At 43.9% G+C, this 17,226-nt stretch overlaps 1 protein-coding gene across 2 annotated transcripts; it reads left to right on the top strand.

Moving 5' to 3' along the window:
* Positions 1-45: 45 nt before the first annotated feature.
* On the top strand, positions 46-16,536 carry L3HYPDH (trans-L-3-hydroxyproline dehydratase). Of its 2 annotated transcripts, XM_066274190.1 has the most exons (5): positions 46-676; positions 8,771-8,940; positions 12,083-12,205; positions 12,297-12,434; positions 16,025-16,536. In XM_066274190.1, the coding sequence occupies exons 1-5, from the start codon at positions 160-162 to the stop codon at positions 16,148-16,150; spliced, it is 1,074 nt and encodes a 357-aa protein (XP_066130287.1). In that variant the 5' UTR covers positions 46-159; the 3' UTR covers positions 16,151-16,536. The 2 variants fall into 2 exon arrangements, with proteins under 2 accessions (XP_066130287.1, XP_066130288.1); XM_066274191.1 differs by lacking the exon at positions 12,083-12,205.
* The last annotated feature ends 690 nt before the right edge of the window (positions 16,537-17,226 follow it).

The following is a 17,226-nucleotide window of genomic DNA, read 5'->3' on the forward strand; positions in this document are numbered from 1 at the left end:
CGACCGCTCCGATGCCCCGCCCCCGCTTCGCGCTTCCTTGTCCGGGTCCGGAAGCCCGGTCCTCTGAGGAGCGCGCGCGTCCAACCCTCTCGAGCCGAGGACACGGGTGGACCCTGGGTTTGAAGCGCGCGCTCTCCCGGGCTGTGGTCGTGTTTCCGGATGCAGACGACCGAGAGCACGCTGGCAGTGCCCCGGCTGCCACCGCACGACCCGGGGACGCCGGCGCTGTCGGTGGTGGACATGCACACTGGCGGCGAGCCCCTGCGCATCGTGCTGGCCGGGTGCCCGGAGGTGATCGGCCCCACTCTGTTGGCCAAGCGGCGCTACATGCGCCAGCACCTTGACCACCTGCGGCGACGGCTCATGTACGAGCCCCGGGGTCACCGGGACATGTACGGGGCGGTGCTGGTGCCGAGCGAGCTGCCAGACGCGCACCTGGGCGTCCTGTTCCTGCACAACGAAGGCTACAGCTCCATGTGCGGTCACGCCGTGCTGGCGCTGGGCCGCTTCGCGCTCGACTTCGGGCTGGTGCCGGCGCCCCCGGCCGGCTCCCGCGAGGCCCGCGTCAACATCCACTGCCCGTGCGGGCTGGTGGCCGCCTTCGTGGAGTGCGAGGGCGGCCTGAGCCGCGGCCCGGTGCGCTTCCACAGCGTCCCGGCCTTCGCGCTGGCCACAGGTAACGGGCAGGACCCTCCCAGCCTCAGGTTGCAACCCGATGTCCAACTAACTACACTGTCTCAGGGCTGGGACCCACGCCGCGCAACTAACCCACCCCACAGCCTTTACAACTAATAAACAGGTAATTCTGAGTCACTGCGGATGCGTGTCAGCCCTTAGCCTCCCGGATTTGGGCGGCGCATGCAATTTAATTATCCCCCAGGTCTATCTGCTGTGGTCTTGAGAGAGCCTTCAGAATTACAGAATTCCGCATTTCTTTTAGAGCCTCTTTCCCCACACATCAGGCATTCCTAGAGATTTCCCAGTTAGATAAAGCAGGGTCTGATAGGGTCAAGGAAAGAGCAAAGAACAGCCAGCATACCTGGGTTCCAGGCTGGCTCAGAATACCCTCACTAGAAACACTATACTTACTGGCAAGTTACTAAAACTTACCTGGAAAAAGTGCTTTCCCCACTTCTGGGGGGGGGGATTAGATTAGAATGAACGAAGCAATTTATAAATCATAAAAATAGGGATATGTGGCTCTTATACTTTAAAAACGGAACAGACTTTGCCTGGCTTCGAAGCCTAACAACCTGGTAAAGCTGTGCAACTTTAATCAAATTACTTAACCTCTCTGTGTTTGTGCTTCTTCATGTATTATCTCATTGAGTTTTGGTGAGGATATATATAGGTATATATTCATTCTAAGAGACAGATTGCAGAATACATAAGATTACTAGTTAGTTCTCTATCTATGCTGAGTCTTCAGAAGGTTTTGTTGGGTTCCCTAGTACAAAGCCTGTATGTCATGTACAAGAACTGTCTAATAATTATCCTTACATACAGGGAAATCTCTCCGAAGGGCTGAATTCTGTCAGCGAGGATGCTTTAGTAGTCATGATTGGAAGTCAGCTGGGAGCTCATTTATTCCAGCCAGGAATAGGATTATCACCTTTTTTCAAAGTCTTCAAACTATGCAAATCATTCTGTTAATTCAATCTTGATCTTTCTCTAGGATCTGGATTCAAGATTAATTAGCCTGATTCTGAATGATGCTGTAATACACCAGGCCAGTGGTCAGCAAACTCATTAGTCAACAGAGCCAAATATTAACAGTACAATGATTGAAATTTCTTCTGGGAGCCAAATTTTTAAACTTAAACTTTATAGGTAGGTACATTGTTATTAACTTAATTAGGGTACTCCTAAACTGGCTTTTGCTAAAAAGGTCCTCAATCTGAGAGCCACATGTGGCTGGGGAGCTGCGGTTTGCCGACCACTGCCCCAGGCATTTGTCAGTTTTAGAGCAAATTGATCTCACTTGTACCTTTAGGAGAAAACGAAGTCACATCTGCATTGAGAGGGCTCTTGAAGGAGACAGGAATTTATATTTAAGATTGCATCTCAAAAACCTCAACAGTTTAAAGCACTTGGCTACCTAGGCCACCCCCGTAGCAGATGGAAGCTCTCTAAATTTTGTGGGAAATGACAAGGCAGCAGGATCCACCACTACCCCAATTTGGGCTGGTGACAGCAGGGCAGCCAACCCCATAAACACAGTAGTTTCTGAGAGCGCCACTTGTTGGGCAGATAAAATGTATTATGCTCACTTTGTTAAAGATGACACAAGGAGGCCGTCACCCAGGTGATATTAATGTGTGTTGGGGGCAGGCAGGATTGTTGTAGCCTGGGGCTTGGTTTTGAGATTAAGCCTTTCCCACCCTTTTTGATGTGGGGCGGTACAATCCAATCATGCCCCAGAGAAGTAATTTTGTATTAGAGACTTCCCTATTTTGTATATTGGATTAAAGGTTGTGAAGCTTCACTATAAAATGGGGGCAGAATGGGACTTGGTTCTTGGTTCCTGAGGTTAGCATGAGAGAGCAGAGAGAGTAGAGCCAGCAGCGGAAGGAGGCCACGTGGAGGAGGCCAGGAAAAGCAGCCAAGATGGCGGAGTGCTGAGTGAGATGCCAGTTTGTACAGAGTTTGTATCTGGGATAAGGAAGGAGATGGGGAACTGTAAAGCCAGAAGCCACGGCCACTATCATCAGAGCAGCCCAGCCCATGCAGGTTCACATAGGATTCGGACAGTCGGTAAAGAAACAATGGAGCAAAAAACTGGTGGGCCATAGTCTTTAATTCTAGCTTGCACCGGTGGGCAAGTAAAAACATAGACTGGGCTCCAAAACCCACTCACATTCAGTGCTCACAAAGCCACTGACTTATCCGAGTTTCCTAGAATCAAAGGTTTCTAGCTCACCAGCCTTATTCTCCTCAGTTCCCCATCTCCTTCCTTATCCCAGATACAAACTCTACACAAACTGGCATCTCACTCAGCACTCCGCCATCTTGGCTGCTTCTCCTCGCCTACTCCACGTGGCCTCCTTCTGCTCTCCTCTCTCCTCTAATGATAATCTCAGGAACCAAGAGCAAACTCTCGTTCCGCCCCCATTTTATATTGTAGCTTCACAACCTCTAATCCAATATACAAAATAGGAAAGTCTCTAATACAAAGTCACTTCTCCAAGGCATGATTGAATTGTACCACCCCACATCAAAAAGGGTGGGAAAGGCTTAATCCCAAAACCAAGCCCCAGGCTACAAGGATTCTCAACACACATTAATATCACCTGGGCAACGGCCTCTTTTAACAAAGTGAGCATAATACATTCTATCTGCCCAACAATCCACCCCTATGCTCACTTTACTACCCACAATTTACACTACCGGCATCCCTGTGCAAGGAAATTAGAACATTACACAAATTACAACAGGAAAAATCATACAGTTTCAACAATTACAAAGGTACACTTCACCAGTCTCTGAGCACTTAGCCCAAAGCGCAAAATGTCCTCGGCCTTCTTTCTAGCCACGGGAAAAGCTTCCCGGGGTAAGGGAGTGCTTCCAGCAAAGCCACCCCCCACCCCCATCAGGGTATTTTACATTGTCCAAAATCCATAATCCGTAAGTCCATCCAACAAAGGAGCCAATGCCCACTCCGGTCGTAGTCCAGGAAATCAGTCCACGCACATAGGGCGTCAGCCACCCCCCTCATCCCTGCCGTCCTCGCAGGTCTTACACTGTCCCAAAGAGGGGCACATGGCAATGGCAGTCAGCATTTCCATCTCTACTTCAGAAAGCATGTCCAGCCCTATGTCCCCAAATCGCAGACCTACCGGGGCCATAGTAGGTGCTCCTTCCAGCTGGGCTCTCATCTTATGGAGACTGCGTATTGCAACTCCAGTCCGATTCTCCTCATCCTCCAAAGAGGAACTGAAAACACCAGCTCCCGCTGCCAGGCTCAAGCCCCGGGCTGCTGCCGCCTTCTGCTCTGCAGACCTTGCAGCTCCGGACCCGGCCTCAGCTTCAGCCTCAGCCTCAGCCCTGGCCTCCTGCCGCTGCTGGCTCTCTGCAACATCCAGGGCAAGCTGCAACTCACGAACCTCTGAATCCTCCTCCAGCGTTTGCTCCATTTCCAGGCGAATTTCGCAAACCTGGTCGGCCTCCTCCTCCAGCGCTTCCTCCAGCTCCAGGGTCAGGATCAGTTTCTCCTGCGTTTGCTCTAGCTCCTTCCACTGCTCGGTTTGCAGGTCCCGGGCAGCCTCTTCCACAGAGCTCTCGGTTTCCTCACGCATGGCTGTAAAAGTCAGCCAGCCTACAATCCCCAAAAGGACAGCCATGGGGAACCCTAACACTAGCCAGTCCTCTACTTCACCACTCAAAGGCTCCTTGCCGATCTGTATCGAATCCTGCCACAGACTACGCCAATTGTAAAGCCAGAAGCCAGGGCCAGGACCACTATCACAGCAGCCTGGCCTATGCAGGTTCACATTGGATTCGGACAGTCGGTAAAGAAACAAAGGAGCCAAAAGCAGATGGGCTGTCATCTTTAATCCTAGCTTGCACCCGGCAGGCAAGTAAAAAACACACACTTGGCTCCAAAATCCAATCACATTCAGTGCTCACAAAGCTACTGACTTATCCGAGTTTCCTAGAATCAAAGGTTTCTAGCTCACCAGCCTTATTCTCCTCAGTTCCCCATCTCCTTCCTTATCCCAGATACAAACTCTACACAAACTGGCATCTCACTCAGCACTCCGCCATCTTGGCTGCTTCTCCTGGCCTCCTCCACGTGGCCTCCTTCTGCTCTCCTCTCTCCTCTAATGATAATCTCAGGAACCAAGAGCAAACTCTCGTTCCACCCCCATTTTATATTGTAGCTTCACAACCTCTAATCCAATATACAAAATAGGGAAGTCTCTAATACAAAATCACTTCTCCGAGGCATGATTGAATTGTACCACCCCACATCAAAAAGGGTGGGAAAGGCTTAATCCCAAAACCAAGCCCCAGGCTACAAGGATTCTCAACACATTAATATCACCTGGGCAACGGCCTCTTTAACAAAGTGAGCATAATACATTCTATCTGCCCAACATACCCACCTCAGGAAATTACTGAGTCCACCACCACTCCACCTGCTAAAATGAAAACTGAGTTTGGATCACTGTATTCAAGTGCTAGAATAGTAGGTAGTATTTGTTGAATGAGTATCTCAAATGAAATCTAGAAAGAATATACTGATTGACAAATTGTTGGTCAAATAAGTTTGTAAATATGATATATATGTTTGCTCGCTTATAGTTTGCATTGGGTGTGGGGGACAGGCTGTAGGCAGGCAGAGTCGTTATAGCCTAAGGCTTAGTTTTAAAACTAAGCTTTCCCCACACCCTTGACTGTTGCTATGGGGTGGTGCACTCTCATGAGGAATCCCATTATGCCTCAGATAAGTGACTTTGTGTCAGAGACTTCCTTGTTTGTATAATATATATTGGATTAAAGGTTTTGATTTCTACACTATAAAAGGGGACAGACCGGGAGCTTGCTCTCTCTCTCAGTTAGCATTAGAGGGGAGAGCAAAGAAAGGCCATGTGGAGGAGAGGAGAAGCAGCCAAGATGGCGTTATGTTGAAGCCAGTTTGTGCAGAGAGAAGGAGATGAGGAACAGAGGTGAGTAAGGCTGGTGAGGTGGAAACCCTTGATTCTAGGAAACTCGGATAAGTCAGTGGCTTTGGGAGCCCTGAATGGAAAGAGAAGTGTTTTCCTAGTGTGTGTATGTCTTTCCTGCCGGGTGCAAGCTGGGATTAAAGCTAATGGCCCACCAGTTCTTGGCTCCATTGTTTCATTATCATCTGTCCAAAACAAATGTGAACCTGCATTGGCCAGGCAGCTGTGATGGTGGCTGTGGCTACTGGCTTTATACAAATGTAATGTCAGGTCCTCTTAAGAAAGAGTTCTGTTCCCATTGGGTTTAAACTTTTGGCCTTAATATTAACATTTATTGCATTCTTAATCTGTGCCAAGCTCTGCCCAGACATTATGACATGGAATTCTCAAAAGGAACCCTTTGGGGGGGAATAGCAATTCCTTTTTTTTTTTTCTGAAGTTGGAAACGGGGAGGCAGTCAGACAGACTCCCGCATGCGCCCGGCCAGGATCCACCCAGCACGCCCACCAGGGATCCACCCGGCACGCCCACCAGGGATCCACCTGGCACGCCCACCAGGGGGCTATGCTCTGCCCATCTGGGGCATCGCTCTGTTGCAAACAGCCATTCTAGCACCTGAGGCAGAGGCCACAGAGCCATCCTCAGTGCCTGGGCCAACTTTCCTCCAATGGAGCCTTGGCTGTGGGAGGGGAAGAGAGAGACAGAGAGGAAGGAGGGGGGGGTGGAGAAGCAGATGGGCGCTTCTCCTGTGTGCCCTGGCCGGGAATCGAACCTGGGACTTCTGCACGCCAGGCCGACGCTCTACCACTGAGCCAACCAGCCAGGGCCAGCAATTCCATTTTACACACAAGGACACCAAAGCCACACTTAGCTTTCTAGCAGTCCCTATTTCCATCTAATTCCTCATTCTCCTTTCATTAAATGTGCTTTTCAAGTTGTGCCAGCATCCAGATAAGACCTTTTTTCAGTCAGTTTGCTTTTAAGTTCCACAGGCATGTTTTACTCTTTTGATGACACATTTGCTGTTTTTACACATGTGAAAAGTGCACTGTGAGCTAGTCTATAACTGATAGCATACTGGTACCTTTGTATGACTATGCAAATTCAGGAATAGAAGAAGTATTTTATTTTCACAACTTAATTTCTGAATCTGCAACTTAGCTTCATTGCTGCCCCTTTTCCTGAAATATGTGTGAATGAAGGTTTTTGAAAATAGCCAAAGCCTTGGAGAAGAGGGCCTTTTGGTCCTCAACTTGAACAGGTTACCAGGGAAGCATCATCTGCCCCCTTGCATGTGTCCCTTGCCCCTACCTTCCCTACTCCTTGCTGCCCCTGTCACACCCTGCAGCTTCTCCATGGTGCTGTGGGGAAGTTAACTTGCACTCAGGACCTGCAACCTCCTTTCTCAGTCCAGAGGGAATTTTTCTGTTGACCAGGAGAAATATTTCTGCCTGAGAACACTCTTTTGCCAACAAATCTCTTTCCCCTGAGATCTTAGTTTTCCACCAAACCTGCTTTCTCCTCTGCCATGTGCCTCCCCAAGAGGCTGTGATAACCAAATCCACTGGAATTGCAGAGGAGGGACAGAGGAAAATGTGAGAAGGGGGAAAACAGTTTTTTGTTTTTTTTTGTTTTTTTTTTTTTATTCATTTTAGAGAGGAGAGAGAGAGAGAGGAGAGAGAGACAGGGGGGAGGAGCTGGAAGCATCAACTCCCATATGTGCCTTGACCAGGCAAGCCCAGGGTTTCGAACCGGTGACCTCAGCATTTCCAGGTCGATGCTTTATCCACTGCACCACCACAGGTCAGGCGGGAAAACAGTTTTAACATCCCAAAATATTATCCAGCCCCATTCCTTTGGAAATACAAATTCAGGATTTCAAACAACTGACCTTCATGTGAAACTCTGGGTATGTCAGGCACTCAAAATACTCATTATAAACCCTGATGCATGAGCCCTGGCTGGTTGGCACAGTGCTAGAGCATCGGCCTAGCGCGTGGATGTCCTGGGTTCAATTCCTGGTTAGGACACATGGGAGAAACGACCATTTGCTTCTCCATCCCTCCCCCTCCTCTTTCTATCTCTTCCTCTCCTGCAATCATGACTCAATCATTCAAGCATGTTGGCCCCAGATGCTGAGGATGGCTCCCTGGAAACTGTACCTCAAATGCTAAAAATAGTTTAAGAGAATGGCCCCAGATGGGCAGAGCATCAGCCCCAGCAGGGATTGCCGGGTGGATCCCGGTAGGGTCTCTCTGTCTCCCCTCTCACTTGGAAAAGAAGAAAAAATAAATAAAAACCCTGATGCAAAATCACTGACCATAAAGGCCAATGATTCTACAATGGCTTTATTCTGAGTATTTGCTTGCAGGATACTTTCATGAAATGAAATATATAAGTGAATATGTGTTTGTATATAATATATAGGAAAAAATCTTTTTTTGTTTTTTTCATTTTGTTTTGACATTAGAGCTGAAGAAAACCAATATGTGGCTAGGATTCCAAATCCTTACTATTAAAAATCACTTCTCGCCCTGACCAAGTGCTCACTTTGTTGGAGCATCGTCCCAATGCACAGAGTTGCGGATTCAATCCCCAGTCGGGTGCATGCAAGGACAAACCAATGAATGCATGGATAAGTGGAAAACAGATTTGATTTTTCTCTCTCTTTCTTCTTTTCTCTCTCTCAAATTAATAAATAAAAAAATTTTAAACCATTTTTAAATTCAAGGGGAGCTACATCTTCCTTCATAACTTTCATACATTGATCTCCCAGGGATTTTCCTCTGTATGCCTCTATGCTGTTTCCTAGAAAAAAGGATCCTCATAATAATTAACAAATATATATATGTAATTTAAGGAAAACTTGGCATTCAAATATATACTTCATACAAACATCAAGTTAAAAATAGATGCACTTAAGTAAAGCTCTTATTATTTACTTGATGCTTACTCATTTTGAAAATGGATTTTTTGTTTCATTCCTTTGTATGATAGGAAGAAGCTCCTCCCCCACCCCATCCCAAACATACACTTATAAAAAATTCTGTGATCTTTATTTCTAAAGTACTAAAACAAACTTATTTTTAAACACATCCTTTTAGATCTCCTGGTGGATGTTCCTGGCCATGGAAAGGTGGCAGTGGATATTGCATATGGCGGTGCATTTTATGCGTTTCTTAGTGCTGAAAAGTTGGGACTTGATGTTTGTTCTGCAAAGACAAGGGACCTTGTGGATGCAGCAAGTACAGTGACAGAAGCAGTGAAAGCTCAGGTCAGTACAAACGCCGCCATCAAACAACCGTCTTTCCCCGTGGCATGGAGGGAATACACACTACATGTCTGTACAGAAAATTAAATCCCTGTGCATTGTATTTAAATAATTAGTAGTACTAAGAATAAGGTACTGGTTTGACTCTCAGGCTCTAGAGCAAGACTACCTAAGAGTTCTAGCTTTGCCATTTGCAATTTTGTACCCTTGAGCAAGTTATATAACCTCCATGTGCCTCAGTTTTCCTATTTGTAAAATGTAAATTATTAAATTCTTACTTCATAGGGAGTTATAAGAACAGGTCAATACATGTAAAGGACTTAGAATAGTGCCAAGCTTATAATATATGTTTAATGATGATAACTATTATTAATTTAAATAATACATACAAACTAATATAATTTGTGGTTACATAAACATACACTACATATATAATAGTATTCCATTAATTTTAAATGCATATGGTTTGCTATATGTGGTCATTTCACGAAATTTGAAAATAATGAGGCTCTGGCCAGTTGGTTCAGCGGTAGAGTGTTGCCTGGTGTGTGGAAGTCCTGGGTTTGATTCCTGGTCAGGACACACAGGAGAAGTGCCCATCTGCTTCTCCACCCCTTCCCTTATCTCTCTTTCTCTTTTCCCCTCCCACAGCCATGGCTCAAATGATTCAAGCAAAGTTGGCTCCCGAGCACTGAGGATGGCATCATGGCCTCTCCTGGGGCACTAAAATAGCTTGGTTGCCGAGCAATGGAGCAGTGATCCCAGACTGGCATAGTATTGCCTGGTAGGGGCTTGTCAGGTGGATCCCGGTGGGGACACATGTTGGAGTCTGTCTCTTCCTCACTTAACAAATAATAATAATAATAACAAAAAGAAAATAATGAATATAAAATATAGCTTATAAAATAGATTTCATTAAGTCTGGTCAGACTTTCTCTTATTTTACAGAGAACATTAATTCTTAATTAGTGAATTATTCTTATATGGCTAAGAAGTTAGTTAAATAACTACTCAATTAACTCTAGTTTTTGCTTGGAAAACTATTCTGATAAAATTAGTTTAGATAATAAACAAACCTAGAATATTCTTTCATTTCTAGCACCAGTTTGCCATTTCACCTTCAAATTGAACCCTATAAATAACTCATATACAACATTTGAATGTAAATAACTTGTGAAAGATAGTGTCTGATATTCTTATACTAATAATTATGGACCTATTTAACATATCTGAAGCTTTAATTTAACATAATTTATAACTTAAATAACAAAATGAAAATTTATACTATATCCCTGTTCTAAATTATTATTTTTCCAGGACTGTCAATACCAATATATAGAATTATTTTATCATTATAACTTCTGAATTTACATCAGTTCTCTGTTCCATTAAGCAGACAACTCATACTTTGAATTAGCAGTTTGGCATAAAATAATTTCACCTGCTTTCAATGAAATCAAAGGGAAAAGATACAGATTTCTTAATAGAAGTAATTTTGAAGTTGTCATTGAAGCTTGAACTTCTCACCAAGGTTGTAAAGGGTAGACTTGAGGGAGGAGGGATTTTTCAAAATATGTGAGAAGAAGTTTTATTAGGAGTGTATCAGGCAATAGAACTACTTTGTGAATTGCCGGCCATTCACATGCTGATGAAGATTTAGGGAAAGGCCATGGTTGGGGTGCTGAAGTTAGTATATATAAATTCATCTTCATTCATTCATTCTTTTAATGAAGAGTTACTTACCAAGAACTGATTGTAAGTCAGACACTATGCTAGATGCTGAAAACACAAAGGAACAAAGCCCACCTTCAGGGAGCTCAGTCTAGTGGGGGGAGCACACCTGTGAACAATGTGATGTTGGATGGTGCAAGAGCACAGGTAGGGCGTAGAGGCTTCAAGAAGACGGAGAACAAATAGCTAGTATGCAGGCCCCTTTAACCTGGTTATAAATGGACTCTTTGAATTTTAAGAATCCAAATTGGCCCTGGCCGGTTGGCTCAGTGGTAGAGCGTCGGCCTGGCATGCAGAAGTCCCGGGTTCAATTCCCGGCCAGGGCACACAGGAGAAGCGCCCATCTGCTTCTCCACCCCTCCCCCTCTCCTTCCTCTCTGTCTCTCTCTTCCCCTCCTGAAGCCGCAGCCAAGGCTCCATTGGAGCAAAGATCCCCAGCGCCTGGGCGCTGGGGATGGCTCCTTGGCCTCTGCCCCAGGTGCTGGAGTGGCTCTGGTCGTGACAGAGCGACGCCCCGGAGGGGCAGAGCATCGCCCCTGGTGGGCGTGCCAGGTGGATCCCGGTCGGGCGCATGCGGGAGTCTGTCTGACTGTCTCTCCCCGTTTCCAGCTTCAGAAAAATACAAAAAAAAAAAAAAAAAAAAAGAATCCAAATCTATTCTACTACTTTGTGACAGGCAAGTAGTAGTGGAAAGCAGTATCTGTAAGGATACACGTAGAAGGAAGTAAGATTGCAAACATCTTGGTCAAACTATCAGAAGTTACCGAAATCCAGGAAAAATTGAACGAGAAGCATTGCACATCTGGGCCTGACCTGACCACGCTTTACCCCTGATGTGACTTAGCTATCCTGCCAGTGCCTGCTTCTCTCTGTATCTGCTTTTCATACCAACCGACTTCATTCTTTAAAATAAATCTTTATTGGTTCAGTTGTTTCTTACCTAATAGCATCTGCGTCCTTGTAACTTTTGCTTGCTCATGGTCTCTCACAGTCTTTGTCTCTGTCAGTGGGATTAACTTGAGATCTAGATACTCATTGCCTGATTTTTCCACATGATCCTCTTCCTGTGTGAGCAGCTGTGGCCCAACTGTGGACTGACCATGCTGCGCTCAGTGCTTCCAAGAGTGTGTGTGTATAAAATAGGACTGTTCCTTTAGCAGAAGCTGCATGCCAGGCAACTTCCTTAGGAAGGCCTCAGAGTATGCTAAGAACTGCAACTTCCAATAAAACTGTGTTTATTCATAGAGACAAAGATGCCATTTCTAGCATTTAGTGCCTTGACTCAAAAGGTATTTTAAAAATGATAAAGATGGAAAAGCTATGTCTAAGAATGTCCCACATATATGATTTGAAATAGAAATTTAAATCAATATATTTATTTTACATGTGGTTGATAAGGTTTTGTTATTTGCAGTTTAAAATCACTCATCCTGATAGTGAAGACCTTGGCTTTCTATATGGAACTATATTAACAGATGGGAAAGACACTTATAGTGAGGAGCCAACCATCAACATTTGTGTGTTTGCAGAAGAACAGGTATTAAAACACTAAGTTTTAGGCACAAAAGCCATGTAATGTGGAACTGTAGCACTATGAACACTCTTATCTTCATTTATTTCTGAAACAGGTTGACAGAAGTCCCACTGGCTCAGGAGTAACAGCCCGAATCGCCTTACAGTATCACAAGGGGCTTCTGGAACTGAACCAGACCAGAGCCTTTAAAAGCAGTGCCACTGGCTCAGTATTCACAGGGAAGGCTGTGAGGGTGAGTGACACCCTTAGCTTCTTTTGTAAATGTGTTACTTTTGAGACTGAAGATATGAAAGTAGCCCAACTGCCCATCAATAGATGAGTGGATAAAAAAGCTGTGGTACATTTACACAATGGAATAGTACTCAGGCATAAGAAAGAAGGAAATCTTACCTTTTGCAACAGCATGGATGGACTTGGAGATTATTATGCTAAGCAAAATAAGCCTGTCAGAGAAAGACAAGTACTGTATGTGAAATCTAATCAACAAAGTAAACTAACAAAATAGAAACAGACTCATAGATACAGAGAACAGACTGACGTTTGTCTGAGGGAAAGGGGGTTCTGAGCTGGGTGAAGAAGGTGAAGGGATTAAGCAAAGAAAAAAACTCAGACACAGACAACAGTCTGGTGATTACAAGAGACAGAGGGGGCTGGGGGAGGTAGAAGAGGGTAATGCTGGGATAAATGGTGATGGAAGGAGACCTGACTTGAGGTGGTGAACACACAGTGCAATGTACAGATGATGTATTGTAGAATTGTACACCTGAAACCTATATATTTATTATCCAATGTCACCCCAACAAATCCATTAAAAAAAGTACAATTGAAAAGAAAAAGACTGAAGAGGTGTAATTGGATGTGACGTGAGTTTCTTCACTCAGCTCTCAGAAGAGAATTTTAAAAACAGGCCTATAAAAACTGTTTAGCTAGGATATTGGTTCTCAAAGTATGGTTTGAACACCCCTGGGGGTTCCCAAGCTCCTTTCCATGGGTCCACAAGGTCAAAACTATATTCATAATAATACTAAGACATCATTTGCTCTTTACTTTCATTCTCTCATGAATGTGCAGTGGAGTTCTCCAGAGGCTAAATGATGTGATGTACCAACCAACTGAATGTGGAAGCAAATATGACCATCTAGCTGTCTTCTGTTAAGCCAGACAAAAAATGTCTGCAAAAATATGAAACAATGCCATTTTTCTCATTAAATCTTTTTTTTTTTTTTGGCAAATGTTATTCTCACCAATATTTGTTGTTTATGTGCCTGTGGTGGCGCAGTGGATAAAGTGTCCACCTGGAACACTGAGGTCGCTGGTCCTGGGCTTGCTCGGTCAAGGTATTTATGGGAGTTGATGCTTCCTGCTCCTCCCTCCCTTCTCTCTTTCATTCTCTCTCTCTCTCTCTCTCTCTCTGTCTCTCCTCACTAAGATAAAGTAAAAAAATTTTTTAAATTACAAAAATTTGTTGTTAATGTTAATATGTAATGAGTTTACTTTTTAAAATGAATTAATGAACAAATATCTTTAATTATCAAAATAGAAAATATTAATAAGATATAACACATGTAGGGTGACGGAGGACGATCTCTCTTTGGGTGATGGGTATGCAACAGAACTAAATGACAAGATAACCTGGAAATGTTTTCTTTGAATATATGTACCCTGATTTATTGATGTCACCCCATTAAAATAAAAATTTATTTATAAAAAAAAAGATATAACACATGTAAAAAAAATTTTTTTGAGGTCGTCAAACCTTAAGGTATTGTATAAGTGGGTTCTGTGCCAAAACGTTTGAGAACCATTAAATTAGGGTTTGGATATATTTTTTAAGATCCCATAACTTTTTGGGGGCATGTTTTTATTGAATTAATGGAGATACTGTTGGTTCATAACACTATACATGTTTCAAGTGTATATAATACCATCTGTACACTGCATTGTGCATCCTCCACCCCAAGCGAAGTCTCTTTCCTTCTCCATTTCCCCTTCTTTGCCCACCTCCACCTGCCCCTCCCCTCCACCCTCCCCTGGCTGCTGCCTCCCTGTGGTATATGTAAGTTTGCGGCTAATCCCTTCACCTTCTTTCATCCACTTCCTTCACCCCCACCCCTCCTACAGCTGTCTGTTTTCCATGTGTCCAAGCCTCTGTTTTTGTTCTGTAGGAGTGTCTCATTTTATAATAAGATGTGAAAGTCCTGAAAAGTTGTGGAAATCAGGATTTTTGTAATGGAATCAAAGTTTAAACATGCTAATGGAGCTAATTAATGAATTTACTCATTAATAAATGAAATCTACAGGATGATATAATTACATCTAGTAAATGAATCTACTTATAAAGAGTCCTTTAACATAGGATTCTATACAAATAAAGACTTTTATATCCTAATATAGATGTTTTTAAAGTTTGTTTTTTCTAAATATTGATTTTCTTTACGTTAGGGATTCCTACATAATACATGATCTTATGAGATACCAAACCATTTACATTGTATGCAAATATTTGGGATACGTTGTCTTCAAGTCTGCAATTGAACATAAAATAAAAATCTACAACATTTATTGGGTGTTTCACTACATGTCAACTTCCGAGTTAAGCACTTTATATTTTATGCGTACCATTTCATTTCATTTTCACAAGACTCCTAGGAGGTCAGTACTATTATCAACCTTTTTTTAAGAGATGATAAATTAAAGAATTCAATGGTTTAGGTAATTTGCCAGAGGTCAAACAGTACAAGATCCTGACTATGAATGTGGGTCTCCCTGAACTCCCCACACTGGTAAGCATTACATAACATTGCTATTAGACAAAGCAATTTTTTTTCAGTGGGGCTTTATATTATAGCAGCTTTATAAAAAGATAACAAAATTGCTGTACCCTAACCTAATGATTGACATTTTACTGTAAACTTCAGTTATTCTCATTTAAAAGAAAAAGAAAATAAAAAGCTACTCCGTAGTTAAGATCTGAAGTTACTTATTTAATAGTTACTAATCACACTTGGCAGAACCTCTTCACAGGCACATTCTCATTGCTGTCTCTGCTCTTCCAGGCTCTCTGGTAGTATCTTCTGCATCTCTTTCCCCCGCCTCCTTTCCTTGTCCTTCCATTTAGAGGTCCCCAGCATTCATCCTGAGCCTCCTTCTCATTTCATCTGCCATTTGATGCCACTGGGAAATTTCACTCACTTCTGAAGCTTCAACTCTCAGCCGCCCACTGATGATGACTTCCACACTTTCCTCCCTACCATGCCTACCCTGGGCTTCTCCCCGGGGTCTAACACTTGTATTCCCAACTGTCCAGTACATTTATCTTGAGACGACTGTCCCAGAGATATTGCAAACTCGACTCGTTAAAAGGTTCTTCCTTCCTGCCTTCCTAAATGTTTTTTTCCTGCCTCATTAATGGTAGTGACAGCTTCACTTTCAAGCCAAAATCTAGAGCCATATTTAATTTATTCCTTTTCCTCACTTCCCACATACATCAGTCCCCAAGTCTGTCAGTTCTGCCTCTAAAGTATCTCCATATTTTGCTTTGCTCCATCCTCACTAAAAATTACCCTAGTGACTAGATTCAATCAGTGGATTAGCTTACCTCTCAACAGAGTTCTGGGTGCCTAGTTCCCCTCCTCTCAGGTCGGCCCCCCTCCACGGCTTGACTCATGTGAACACAGACCTGATCTGGTCGCTCTTCTTTTGTTGCCTATTGTATTAACTCGTGCATTTTCTTTAAAATCATGGAAATCAACAAGATGACTTACAGCCAGATACAAGATGAATGCAGTATTTTGATATTGTGGTTTCACCTTCCTTTTTCAGGAAGCAAAATGTGGTGATTTTAATGCTGTCATAGTGGAAGTATCTGGACAAGCCCATTACACGGGGACAGCAAGGTTTATAGTAGAAGACGGTGACCCACTGAAGGATGGCTTTCTTCTCAAGTGACTTCTATGACTTGTAACAGTTTTCTTTTTAAAGTAGTTATTATCTATAAGTAATTTTTATCTGAATTATGTGGAAACCTGTATCCAAATTGTACATGTAAGCCAAGTTCCATTCTTTCTAAAATACAGCAGGACACTGTGACTAAATAGAAAGTCATTATACCTATTTTTGCATATATATGTATAAATCTCATGTCTAGCGCGCGCACACACACACACACATATAAATCTCACGTCTAACATACATAATGCCAAAAAATCATGTAAAACTAAGACCTTAGTTCTTGTGTGAAATATTATTCTATGGTAATTGCTATAATATTTTGTTTTAAATGCTCTTTGAATAAAATAGCTTGAATTGTAGCCTTCACAATAATGACTCTTACAAGTTTATTATTTTAGACTTCCAGTTTTTTGTTTGTTTGTTTGTTTGTTTTGGGGTTTTTTTGTATTTTTCTGAAGCTGGAAACAGGGAGAGACAGTCAGACAGACTCCCCCATGCGCCCGACCGGGATCCACCTGGCACGCCCACCAGGGGCAACGCTCTGCCCACCAGGGGGCGATGCTCTGCCCCTCCGGGCGTCGCTCTGCCGCGACCAGAGCCACTCTAGCGCCTGGGGCAGAGGCCAAGGAGCCATCCCCAGCGCCCGGGCCATCTTTGCTCCAATGGAGCCTTGGCTGTGGGAGGGGAAGAGAGAGACAGAGAGGAAGGGGGGGTGGCAAATGGGTGCTTCTTCTATGTGCCCTGGCCGGGAATAGAACCCGGGTCCCCCGCACATCAGGCTGACGCTCTACCGCTGAGCCAACAGGCCAGGGCCAAGTCAGTTTTTTGAGTAAAACAATGTGCTCTCTCTAAGCAGGATGTAAGGGAGGTGGATTACTATAAGGTACTCAACACCTTACATTCACAGCCCGGGAAGGAGCGGGACAGGCGCTGCCTCAGGTACACATTGTAGCTCTCGCCAGATGTTCTCTGTGCTGCAAAACCCAGCTCCTACCACAGGAAACTGAAGTTTCATAAATTGATGTGAGAAGACCAACTGATATAATGAGACCTTTGATATTTCTTTAAGGCCC

Source organism: Saccopteryx bilineata, chromosome 4, assembly GCF_036850765.1.
Source record: "Saccopteryx bilineata isolate mSacBil1 chromosome 4, mSacBil1_pri_phased_curated, whole genome shotgun sequence".
NCBI classification, from domain to species: Eukaryota; Metazoa; Chordata; class Mammalia; order Chiroptera; family Emballonuridae; genus Saccopteryx; species Saccopteryx bilineata.

Excerpts from the sequence above, each read along its gene's own strand:
- L3HYPDH (XM_066274190.1), top strand. The coding sequence starts at position 160 with ATGCAGACGACCGAGAGCACGCTGGCAGTGCCCCGGCTGCCACCGCAC. Across the intron at positions 8,941-12,082 it reads CAGAAGCAGTGAAAGCTCAG|TTTAAAATCACTCATCCTGA; the intron begins GTCAGTACAAAC and ends TGTTATTTGCAG. Across the intron at positions 12,206-12,296 it reads GTGTGTTTGCAGAAGAACAG|GTTGACAGAAGTCCCACTGG; the intron begins GTATTAAAACAC and ends TTTCTGAAACAG.